Genomic DNA, 12,556 nt, shown 5'->3' with positions numbered 1-12,556 from the left:
TTATCTTTATATACTTATATATTTAGTAATTATAATAGTTATATAAATAGATAGTTTAGCAAGTAGTCTATAAGTAAAGGATCTGTACTTTTATATTGGATATATCTACTAAACTATATAGAGAGATTTTATAGAATAGTTTTATAATATACTACTTAATATTAGTACTATATAATATATAGTTTGATTTTATTTACTTGGTTAGGAGAAGTACGGGAAAACGGGGATAATATATTTCTAAGGGCATTTAGGCGGTATAGGCTCTTTATCTTCGTTATTATTATTTAGCTCTTTCTTTTTTGGGGTACTCCGGAAGTCATCTCGTCTCTATAGCATCTCGCATTTGTATATTATCATTTGTAATAAGTAGTCCATATATTTTAAGATATTTAGTTAATTATTAAACTTGTTTCGTCCTTTAATTATATAACTCTCATTACAAATATCAGCTCCGTTAAGCCCTTCTTAATCTTTGCCTACTCGCCCCTCTAGCCCCTCCTCCGCCCTAGCCTTTTCCTCTACCCGCTCCGATCTAGAACGATGCTTCGGATTCCTACGCCTCGCTTCTATATCGTGGCAGCACTGCCAACCTACATTGGGATTAGGGTAGGGAGAGGTGGTGGCAGCACTGCCAACCTGCATTGGGATTAGGGTAGGGACAGTGGTGGCAGCACTGCCAACCTGCATTGGGATAATTACTACCCTTATTTAGGTCGCCGTTGGTTAATTCTAACTAATTATAATCACTACTAACCATTAGGCTCCAAGATGGATAAATGGCACCCACTCATCAACCCTTTCCTGTGCATTTGTCCTATCCTTCCAGAGGCTGACCGTCGCCTGATGCATCGCATGGGCTACAGCGTCATTGTCACTAAACCTTTCCTGTTTCTTTTCAAGGAGCATCTTGTAAAATCTCGGGGCAATCTTCTGGGCAATCTTATCACTTGCCTCCCACAAAGTTCCGATGACATGGGGAAAGCCAACTAGACTGAAGGCACTCGCCACGGCAATCGACTCATCGACAATCTCGCTGTTCTTGTTCCTCGCCGTCGAGCAAGCCGACAAGTAGGCTATCTGCACTTGGTCGAGAGATAGCTGACTAAGGTCTTGAATTGTCAGTCGTTCGTCGGCTAGCTCTAGTCCGCCCTGGGAAGGACTTCTGGCCTCGGAAATCCCGTGGCAGATAAAGTGCGCAATATTTGTTGACTTCAATTTCCCCAGTGCCTCCTTTCGAGACGGCATCGAAAGGACTGAACTTTTCACCGTGTCCGGCAGAAAGTTCTTGACCACTCCGTCAATCTCGGCCCCGACCTTCAGTTTCTTGTATCCCTTCTTCTCGGGCACGCTAATGACGAGGAGCTCGGTACCCGGATCTCCCAGCGGTCTCGGCTGTTTCTTCCTGGCGTATGCGAGCGCCTTGAGGGTCGGGATATAGCTGGAAACAACATGGCTCATGGTGTTCTCCGTGGAGGTGCCCCAACCACTCCCCGCAGCGTGTAGCGGCAGGAGACCCAAGAGACCGCTTGTGACCCACCATATGCGCGGAAGCCTCTCCGGGGAGGTTTTCTTGATGAATTTGAGGCGTTGGAGGACCGGCTTGACTGCACAATTCCATAACCATTGCAGGGTCTCGCGTACGCGCTCGTTGTTTTCTGCCCTCCTCGACGTGGCGACACTAGCAGGGGACTTTCCTCGGACTAATAGCTTGACATGTGCTTGGAGGTCCTCGTGCTTGATCTTCTCGAGCTGAAGAACTTCGACATGGTCCCTGGTGACAAGAAACGCATAAGTAACGTCCCCAGTGGTACTGAAGCACACGATGGGCCCACGGCTGGCAAGTTTAGTGAAGTTGGTCGTGGAGTGTGTGCGTGGGAACGTTTTGAATCCAGGCAGGGCACGGATCTGGTCCTCGAGCAGCTTTAGATCTTTGACTTGCTGGTTCCGGCGCGATATAGCTGCGGCAGGCGAGAGGCTGGAACCATCGTGGCTAATCCGCACCAGGGGAGAAGATATGATATAGCACAGCTCCGTATACCGATCGTAAAGCTCGCCATGTTCTATCTTCAGATCAGACACCTCGATGGTCAAGCTGGCGATGATCCCGCGACCGGACTCCAATGCGTGGAGAGCTTCCGAGGCAGACCGGCCTTTTTTGGAACGACAGATATAGTAGGCCGCAAGGGGGCCTAAGCCAGATAGCTGACTGATAACATACTCCACGTCCTCCCTTGCCATTGTTCGCGGGTTCAGCCTAGGCCAGAGGCTGATGGCCAATTCATATGCTTCTGCGGCACCGTCCGAGTCCATGTTTACCGATCTCAAGTCGCCAAGTTTCTTGCAGACGCGGATCCTTGTGAAGGGATGGCCATTCTCAAGACCTGCCACCTCGCGGTAGTGGCCTTCTGCCTTGTTCATGAACTCTTCTCGCTTTTCTGGCCGTAGGCGTGCTGCTATGTGAAATTCCAGAGCCATTGCGTCGGCTAGACATTCGATAGCTTCGGCCTTGTCTGGATGCCCAGTTTTGAGATCTTTTATACCTCTTTTGGCAAAGGCCACCATCATGCCTGCGTCAAATAGTTGTTGAGATGCCTGCGCCTGAACTTCGTACATCCGCACGACGCTGTTAAAATACTTCCCTGACTGCGTGTAGGTCCGGTCAATGATGAACTGTGCTTTGTGTGCAGCCTCGGCCTTCTTGACGGCCAGCGCCAGGACTTCCATGTTCCCGGTCTGTCCGTACAGCTCGAGATAGCCGTTTGACTGGTTGTCGAGCAGCCTCGGCAGCATTGCGTCTCCTTTGGGAATGGCAGATGCAGCTCGCTCCATTTTCGTGATACCGCTGTCCAGGTCACGCTTGTCTCTAGATTTCTGGAACTTCCTGACAAGCATATTTCCAACCTCGCCGATGTAGGCCAGCCGATCCGGATTACTGGCAGTTATACGCTCAAGAGCCTGCTCCGTCTGCTGGATAGCCTGCTCCAGATCACTCAGGCTGCCAGTCCGGTGAGAGCGCGCCTCCAAAAGAACGGCGAGGGTCCGCCTCAGCCGCGCAACAGCATCGTCGTTGGCTAATTCCAATCTCTCGCCAAGCTCAACTGCTTGGGCAGCATACGTGACTGCCCCGTGCCCATCATTTGGATCGCCGCCCCTCTTGAATCGATGGCCGAGCAGGTTTGCGAGGCACGTAAGGCGAAACGGCTTTGTGGGATCAGAGTTTGGTGTCTGGTCCACCACGTGTTCAGCCAGGAGGATGCCAGATCGCAAGTCGTTCACGTCTTGCTTCAGCGTGTACCGTTTCTCGTAGCACATGGCGAGTTTGCTTTGCCGTCGAAGTAGCTGGGACGCCTGGTCCGGGGACGTCAGGGAGATTGCCTCCTTCATTGCGCGGAAGAGGCCGCCAGAATCAAAGAAGAATCCCACTTTGGCGTCACCCCAGTGTTGGGTCTGGCATACGAGAAGATCGGCCAAGGCCTCTTGCTTGTCTGCCGAGCCCGGGTCCTCCTTGGCATCCTCCTGGGCATCCGAGACATCCAGGTGTTCTGTCCAGTGATCGAAGAATCCGAATTTGCGAACATGCTTCGCCCAGTCGTAGTAGGGGAGCGGCGGGTTACGAACTGGCCGTTGGGTTTCCTTCTTCGCCGTCGCAGTCGTAGGCCCGCCCCTCTCGGAAGCCTTGGCGTTCTGGAAAGGTTTGAACATTTTTGATCAACGCGGCCGTTCTGATCGAGGGCGACGATCAGCTGTTGAAGGTCTTGCTACAGTAGTCAGCTCGTGTGCTTCGTTTTGCGCGCTGGTCTGGTGCTCTGAGCTTACTCAGTAAAGGTTTTCCGTAGCAAGTCGCTTGGCACGAAAACTTGAACCTGGAGAGAGAGTTCGGCTTTTTTTTTTCTTAGCCATAATTAAGAGGAATACTCACGGCGGGCGAGAGGGATTATGGGACGAAGCAGAATTAGTAGTCGCTCAGGTGGGCCGTCAGTCCATGTACTGCAGTCAGCTGCATCGGACTGAACCATCGCGATGCTAATAAATGAATCCAGCTCGGGAAGCCTCCGACAGCGGCTTTGTGGTCACGTCGATGTTCACCCGTGTGTAGGCGGCCAGCACAATGTTCAGCCCTGGCAGCCACAGGAAAATATGAGGGAGTGCATTAGTTAGACTGCGCATGTGGTGCCGGATGGCTTGCCGGCTTCCCCTTCAGCTGAAACCTTCGCTGACGAGTCAAATGTCTTCATTGATCCATCACCTCACCGAGTTTCGATTTCTTCGAGGACACTTCCAGTCCCGTTTCGGGTAGAAATACCGGCACAGAATTTACTACTCCGTTCACGTACAAACAGCAAAGCCTCGGCTAACCAGCTACTAGGGTGATGAACACGTCAGTCAGTCATCGGCTGAAGGCCTACGCGGCATTCAACTGACTGGCCAACTACTTTCGGCTTATCAGCCGCTGAATTTACACGCACAGACAATATTTGTATGTAAAAATTTGTAAAAGAAGTATATCTTCACAATTGAACTTTTAAGTACCTTCTACTTTGACTAAGGTGTATAAGAAGAGCTTATACTTATTATATATATATTAGACTTAGGTAATTGTTGATATTTAATATCCCTAAGAGAAAGGAAGCTCAAATCGAGCGTTTTTGGGATAAAATAGGCTAAATTTTAAATTTCTAGCTAATAAGCACTAATCAGCTAGACGATTCTTTAGCTGAATGACTTATTAAATTCTATCGTTCTGGCTAACTGACTGAATAACTGACAACTTATATAATTAAAATCTCATCATCCTAGCAGCTAGTTTGCAAATGATAGTCTCAACGATTCGGTTGCCCCCTAGCATTCATTCCTCTTCGTCTCAATCGGAATCATCCTCTCCAGCGACCTCAAAGATGTCCTGCCCAGCCTCTTCGTTGTCCTCTAGATCAACTTGTAAACCCTCGTCGTCTTCTCCGTCCTCCTCGCCCCTGTTATCTGCCGTGAGAGACCAGCAGTTGTCTTGCTGGAGTTTTGCGGACGCCGCTCTGCTCCCCAAAGGGAAGATGCTAAACTTGACCTTGCGATAGCAGAAGGCGTATACTCGCTCGCCCTGGAGATACGAAGCCCGAGACGTAGTGTGGCCAACCTTGTGCTCAACAGAGCCGCCCACATCCAGATCCAGCATTCCAGGGATAAGCGCGGTCGCTCCATGAGTCACAATGTCCCCCACAGGGACGTCGGTTTTCACTCCGTAGTTAGAGCTCTGTTGAGTGCTGTCAAGTATTGTCGCATCGAGAACAGTGTAGTAGCCGACAACAAAATACACCTTCGTGACCCCGTCCTCGATTGCGTCTTGTAACCACTCCCGCACGGAGTCGCACTTGATGAGATCTTTGAACAGAAGCTTGGGGTTGATGAGCGTGTACTTTCGCACCTCACATGGCCCGAGCCAATTCGTGTTGGACGAGGACTTTCCGAACGAAGTAGACAGAATCTTCGTGACCTTTGCTTTGAAGGTGTTGTCGTTGGATTCCTCCAAGAGCTTGCCCAGGTTCACCTGCGGCTGTACTCGGTAATCCAAGGGCTCAGTCAACTCGGGATAATCCTCACCGGCCTTGTGCCTCGGGGTTGGGAATCCATCTTGTTCTGCTTGCTTCAGGTGTGGGATGAGGGATGCAAGCTGGAACGCCTCGCGAAGAGGTGCAACACCTGGGACGAAGTACTTGCTCATTGTTGTGCTATTAGAGCCCGTGTTTTTCGATGTTGTTTTGTTCTTTGTATGAGATGAATTAGCATCGACGTTGTTCCCCTTGTTCACCAAAGCTGCTGTAAATAAGCAGTTACTTACAAGCTCCCAACCACCCACTCAATACATACAGCCATGTGACAACAACATTGGGCTGCTGGCTCTGATGCCCAGGAATAATGCATGAGTACTGCAGCAATTAAAGACGGCTCGCACGGCTGACGCGGTTACATTGGGGACCAACCATCCACTCAATACGTACAGCCTTGTGACAGCGACATCGGGCTGCTGGCTCTGATGCCCAAGAATAACGCATTACGAGTGCTTCAGCTAATAAAATACGGCTGGCGTGGCTGGCTGAGTAGTTCACATTGGGAACCCGTGCCTGCCGATTGGATATGGACTCTGATCGGGATGTACCTTCGCCTATTTTTTCTAGTTAAGGAGAAATATGCGGACACCGTGCGAAAGGCGCAGACCAACAAGAGACACCCCCTTTTGATACCCTAGAAAGCTGAAACGTTGGATGGTTTGAATTGGGACTAGGACCACAAACAAGCCGAGTCACAATGGTGTCAGATATGCAGTCGATGTATGTAAGTTGGTCAATATTCCGCTGTACTTATTTGCGAGCAGTCGCAAGGCTTCATGTGCAGAAGTTTTTTCCCCTTCACGCAGCCACTCGACATTAAATATCATTTCTCAGTGCCTATCTTTCCATCCACGGTTGCTTGTCTGCTGTACTCGACTCCCCAAACGTCAGCTGCCAGCATCATTGGCAAAGCATCATGGGCAGTGGCGAGTCCAAAGCGGAGAAGCTGCACGCTCAGGGTTGTTACGGAGGAAACGACTTTTTGAAGGATGGCAAACTCGGGAAAATTCAGTTAGCTGTCCGCCTTCTGAGCGAGGCAGTTGACGAGGCGCCACTGGACCACCCGAAACGCGCACTGTTGCTCAGGGACCGAGGCAGCTGGGGCGGATACTTGTATGAACGCAGCGGCAAAGCGCAGGACTTCACAGAGTCAGTCAATGCCTGCGAAGAGGCTATCTCATTGGCAACGCCAGAACACGCGGATCGACCGATCACCTTGATCACATATGGAGACCTCCTCATGAAACAATACCGAAGGGAGAAGGTAGACGCAAATCTCGAGAGGGCGGAAAAGCTATACGAGGAGGCAGTCCGCCTTACACCACCTGGCCACGAGTATCGGATGACCAGTATGCTTTCACTAGGCGATTGTCTCATCTCAAAATTTGAGAAGACAAAAGATATACAAGACATCGACAAGGCCATTAAATGCTGTAAGGATGGCATAGCCGCTACAAAGCCCCCAGACTTGCCAGTCTGGGGCTACTCTGCTCTCAGCGCCTGCTACCAGGCCAAGTATGAGGTGACCAAGGCGCGCAGCGATATCGACGAAGCCGCCAATGCTGCGCGCAAATCTGAGCAGCTCTGTCCCGAACATCCGTATGGTCTCACCGCCCTTGTGAAATGCTGTAGCACCAGTTATAAGCAAACCCAGTCACTCAAGGAAATCAACAGCGCAATTGTCTATGGACAAAAAGCCCTTAAGGCAGCGGGGGGTTTGAATCAGCTCCAGTGGGAAGAGAATATCCGCATCTTGGGTGATCAGTACGACGCAAAATATGCCAAAACTCTGAACGAAGAGGATCTCGATAACTGTATTTACTGTCGCCGGGAACAATCCAAGGTCTTGTGTGACGCAGATCCCGCCCGGGCACATTGTCTTTACCTCCTCTGCGGCTTTCTTTTCAAGAAGTATCAAGCAACAGATAAGCATCAAGCAGCAGAGGCTGTTAAGGTCCTTCTAGAAGCTATCTCAGCGGGAGAGAAAGGCGTCTCGGCCCAGTGGCTTGTGCCCAACGATTCGGAGCGAGTGGCGCTGCTTGACTTATTGTCTTCCTGCTACAATGCTAAGCTTGCAAGGAAGGATCTTGGCAAGGCAAAAGACCTTCAGAAAGCCATCTCTTTCGGTGAGGAGGCTCTTCAGAGAATGGCCCAGGATGATCCGCGTAGGGCAGAGATAGAGAGGAAGGTCAATGCATTGAGGGTGGATGGTTTCTATAAAGAACCCAATAAGTAGTGTGGTATAGCGGAGCGTATTTGTTAGATTTCGTTGATTTTTCAGGGTTTCTTAGCGAGTATCACGTGCGCAAAGTCGGGCTTAGCTCATGTGACTTTACTACGAAAGTTAGACCCTAAACTTATCCTTACTAGCTTTATCTTATATATTTACACCCTATCCTTAATAGTATGAGAAATGAGTAGGATAGAATAGAGTAGAGTAGTAGGCCTTACTTATACTCTACTATAGTAATATAGTTACTATTCTAATTCTATTCTATTTTATTCTAGAATATTCTAGAATATAGATAAATAGCTAGAGTATTAAGATATATAATATAAGTATAAGCGGAAACCCTTATTTTAGGCCTCTTTTTTACTTAAGTAAATAAAGTATATTTCTCTTATATATTATATAATATAAAAGATCCTATTTTATATTTCTTTCTAAATAAATTAAGTAAAAAATATATCTTTTTTATTATATATAACTTATTAGCTCTTAGAGTTTCTAAAGAAAAATATATATTCTATAGAGAATTTTTATAATTAGTAATTAATTTACTTCTTTTATATATAATATAGCCTTTATAAATAAATATATATATATATATATTTGAAATAGTTTTAATTATATATTTATTATTCTATTCTATTCTACTTTATTTTAAAGAAGTATTATTCTAATTCTATTCTATTCTATTTAAAACTATTCTAGAATTATTTAAATAATATAAATATTTTTTTCTTATACTAACTCTTAATATAAAGCTTAAAATCTATCTAATTTCAAGAGTTATATAAATCTAGCTATAGGATTTTAGGTATATAAGATATATAATAGTAAGATAATATATAAATAGTTAAGATAAATAAGCTATAGAGTAATACTTATAAATATAATTAATTTCCAAGAGTTAATTTTAATAAAAGACTAATTAATACTTCTTTCTAAAGCTAGAAGTATCTTCCTATATATTTTCTAGTATTTAGTCAAGTATATAAAGCCTTTTATTTAATTAGGAAATGCGATTTTATATAATTCATATAATTCCAATTATAAGCTTTATCTAAAATAGAAAACTAGATCTATAATATTTAATATTTATCTATATACTATTATATATATCTATTATATTAATTCCTTTTCTAGGCTCTTATTCCTAAAAGGCCTGAGAAAACTACAAATAGCTTTATAAATATTCTCCTGAAACTTTCCTGGCTACTAGCTTTCTCTAAAGACTTTCTATAATTACTCTATTATTATATTAGATAATAGAATTAAGGATATAATTTATTAATTCTATCTAATTAACTTATAAATTACTTCTAATAATTCCCTCTTATAAAAATAATATAAATATAATATATATTATTAGATATAAAGCTTATTCGATTTCTTAATTAGTTTATAAATTCTAATTTAGCCTCTATTTATAAATAAATTATTATTTTATAGGCCTAAAAGCTTAAAAAAATTAATCCGATTTTTTAATTTATTTATAAATTTCTTTTTTAGAAATTTCTGGAAATTTCTAATATAAAGCCGGTTTCGAATTTATAATTACTATTCGGGAAAAAAATAATATAAAAAGGCTTTTCTTTTTCTATTAACTAATCTTCTTTTCCTTTAATTATAATACTATATCTAGCTTTTTTTTATCTCTTATCTTTCTTTTCTAAGCCTTTTTTAAGTCTTTTTTAAGTTCCTTTAAGCTTTTTTCAAGCTTTCTTTTAATTTCTTTTTCTACTTCTTTATTTATTAAGATAAATCCTTCTTTTAGTACTTATTAGCCTATTACTAACTATTTGGCTAATACTTCTATAGTCTTAATTTACTTTTATTATTTTCGATATTTCAAGAATATTACTAAATTTCCCGACCTTATTTATATTAAGAATAATAACTATTTAATATATAATTACTACTATTCTAAGAATAAAAAATATAATTCTATAAATTATAATTTCCTTTTTTAATTCCCTATTCTAATACTATTTAAGGTTCTTTAAATATATATAATATAGTTAAACCGCCTTTTCTAAGCTATAGATATATATAAGTACCTTATCTAGTCTTTACCCAAAAGAGAAAAGGCTATTACTACTTTTCTTTTATATTAAACTTTATATACTTCTTATATTAAAGCTATTATTTAAAGCTAACAGATTTCTTTAATAATCTAAGAAATAGATTAAGTAATTCTTATTAGCTTAATATAAATATAAAGTATTCTTAAAAATATAATTAATATTCTTTAGTATTAAATAAGTTTATTTTCTCTTTATTTTTTACTAATAGCTAATAGCTTTCTGGGCCAATTTACTATCTATTTTTCGAGAGAATTCTAATAAAAATAATAAGAAGAATAATAGAAAGTAGTTATAAAAATAGAATATTTATAGAATATAGAAATTAAAGTTTTTAGAGTTTTTAATAATTTTTATATAGTTTTTCTAAAAATAAATATATGGTTTTTAATAGTTTTCTAATAAAAGTATTTATTTTTTATATCTCTATTTAGCTAATAGTATTATAATATTACTCTTTTCCAAATATTCTTATAATTCTTAAGCTATATTCTCTAGATTACTTAATAGTTCTTATATATTATCTACTAGTAAATAGCTCTTCTAATAAATGAAATATTCTCTTTTTTTTCTGCCCTTTTTATAGGCTATAATAGATTTTATCTCGAATTCCTTTTTATTTTTAATCTTAACTAGTTCTGGTTCTACTATAGTATTAGCTTATAGGTATTATGGTTTTAAGAGAGAAATATAAAAAATATTATAGATCTAATATAATAATAGTAATTTCAAATAATATATCTATTTATATATTTTTATAATTTCTAGAACTTTAAAGAAGCCGAGATATCTATTTACTAGCTTTATATTAGGTTATAGCTATCGAATATTTTTTATATAAAGTATAACTTTATTATATATTTTAAACTCTTTATTAATATATTTTTTATTATAGTACTTTTTCTATATATTTACTACTTTTTACTATTACTTCTCTAGTACTTTCTATTCTATTTGAATTCTTTATATTCTTTTCTATATTACCGGTATTTCTTTTTTTAGAATATTATTCTTAATATATAGTTTAATACTAGAATAGAATCTATATAATATATAAAATAGAAATATTTCTATTATTAAATATATAGAGTTATTATATATAAATTCTATAAAAGTAAGCTTTATTACCTAGTTATTTTATTAATAGCTAATATAATACCTTAAATATTATTCTAGAGTTTGGATTGGATTCTCTATTTATTTATTAGTTTATAAATAGAATATTATATTTAACTATTATTAAATCTTTAAATAAAAATACAGATTTAACTAAAACTTATTTATAAAAACAGATCCTCTATTAGAGATTATATCTGTAGGTATACTAAAGCCTTTAATAATATAATATATAAATAGCTCTACTAGCTCAGGAATTGAGATCTCTTTAATAATCGGAATATATTATATTATTTTCGTATATTTATTAATAATAATAAGTATAGAATTATATATATTATTATAAAATCTAGAAAAAAACAGTCCCGTAATAAAGTTTATAGTAATTTCTTGTTATAGCTTAGAGGAGATAGGAAATAAACTAAATATATTATATAGTAAATATCTTTTTACCTTAGTCTATTAATATATAAGATAAGTTCTAATATAGTCTTTTATATTCTTTCTTATATTTTACTAGAAATACTTTCTCTAAAGAATTTCTAGTATTTTACTAGCTCCAAAATACCTATTTATAGAATTATTATAGTTAGCTTATAGTAATTTTTCTTTAAGAGCCGGCTTATTTAATATATAGATAGTATTTTAATATCTTAATAATCTAGATATATTAAGTTCCCAAATCTTAATAGCTCTAATAAAAGTCTCTTTTAAGAACTATTTATATTACTGGTATTATATTAATAGATCGAGTCTTTAATACTATAATAGTAGTTCAAGTAATATCTTTCTGCTTTTTTTATATATTATTTCAGATCTAGTTATCTATATAGCTAAAATCCGTAATATATACTATTTATAACTAGTTATACTAATAATAGACTCAAATAGTAATATTTCTGGTATTATTCTATTACTAAAATAGATTTCCTCTTCGGAATTCTTTAGTATTTTATTAATTAAAAAGTATTTATCTTTTTTCTTTTGGGCCTTATATTATAATATTATAAAAATAGTATAGTATTTTATTACTACTACTTATAGAACTCTCTATTCTATATTCTATAGCTTATTATAAAATATAAATAGTAAAATATCTTTATCTATATTTATTATAAAGTCTAGCCTCCTTAATAGTCTATTAGCGGAATTATTATATTCCGGCCGGTATTTTAAAACGAAATTAAAAGCAGCCAGCTCTTTTATCTATTTTATCTATTAACCATTTAGTTTTCTTTTAATTATAAAATATTTTAAGTTATTATAATCTATTTTAATAATAATAATATACCGAATATATATTAGATAATACTACTAAGTATAGAATACTAGAATAATAGCCAAAAATTCAGAATTATATATCTTATATCTATTTTTAATTATAGTTATCTTTTTTAAATAAAAGATAATAGGATATTATCTGGCTTCTATCTCTTTACTAAAAAGCTGGGAAATTATATCTATAATTATAAATCCTGAAATATTCGTTTCTATATAAATTTTTAAAACTAGATTAAAATAATAAAAAATTA

General features: G+C 38.6%; 3 protein-coding genes across 3 annotated transcripts; 1 reads left to right on the top strand and 2 right to left on the bottom strand.

Moving 5' to 3' along the window:
• Window positions 1–405: 405 nt before the first annotated feature.
• On the bottom strand, window positions 406–3,891 carry K444DRAFT_662934 (uncharacterized protein). Its single transcript, XM_024886765.1, has 2 exons — window positions 3,817–3,891; window positions 406–3,758 (listed from the first exon to the last, which is right to left on the bottom strand). Exon 2 carries the CDS (start codon window positions 3,700–3,702, stop codon window positions 757–759), a length of 2,946 nt encoding a protein of 981 aa, XP_024737884.1. The 5' UTR covers window positions 3,703–3,758; window positions 3,817–3,891; the 3' UTR covers window positions 406–756.
• Window positions 3,892–4,861: 970 nt separating this feature from the next.
• K444DRAFT_628997 (uncharacterized protein) lies at window positions 4,862–5,713 on the bottom strand (the record flags this gene model as incomplete). Its single annotated transcript, XM_024882992.1, has 1 exon — window positions 4,862–5,713. The coding sequence occupies one exon, from the start codon at window positions 5,711–5,713 to the stop codon at window positions 4,862–4,864; it is 852 nt and encodes a 283-aa protein (XP_024737883.1).
• An 803-nt stretch (window positions 5,714–6,516) lies between these two features.
• Window positions 6,517–7,836, top strand: K444DRAFT_628996 (uncharacterized protein; the record flags this gene model as incomplete). Its single annotated transcript, XM_024882991.1, has 1 exon — window positions 6,517–7,836. The coding sequence occupies one exon, from the start codon at window positions 6,517–6,519 to the stop codon at window positions 7,834–7,836; it is 1,320 nt and encodes a 439-aa protein (XP_024737882.1).
• Between the last annotated feature and the right edge of the window lie 4,720 nt (window positions 7,837–12,556).

This window comes from Hyaloscypha bicolor (genome assembly GCF_002865645.1).
Source record: "Hyaloscypha bicolor E unplaced genomic scaffold K444scaffold_57, whole genome shotgun sequence".
NCBI lineage: Eukaryota > Fungi > Ascomycota > Leotiomycetes > Helotiales > Hyaloscyphaceae > Hyaloscypha > Hyaloscypha bicolor.
Note: the sequence above shows the minus strand (reverse complement) of the source record. Positions and strands in the feature narration are given on the sequence as shown.

Bases quoted from the DNA above. Each gene is read 5' to 3' on its own strand.
- K444DRAFT_662934 (XM_024886765.1), bottom strand. From the start codon at position 3,702: ATGTTCAAACCTTTCCAGAACGCCAAGGCTTCCGAGAGGGGCGGGCCT.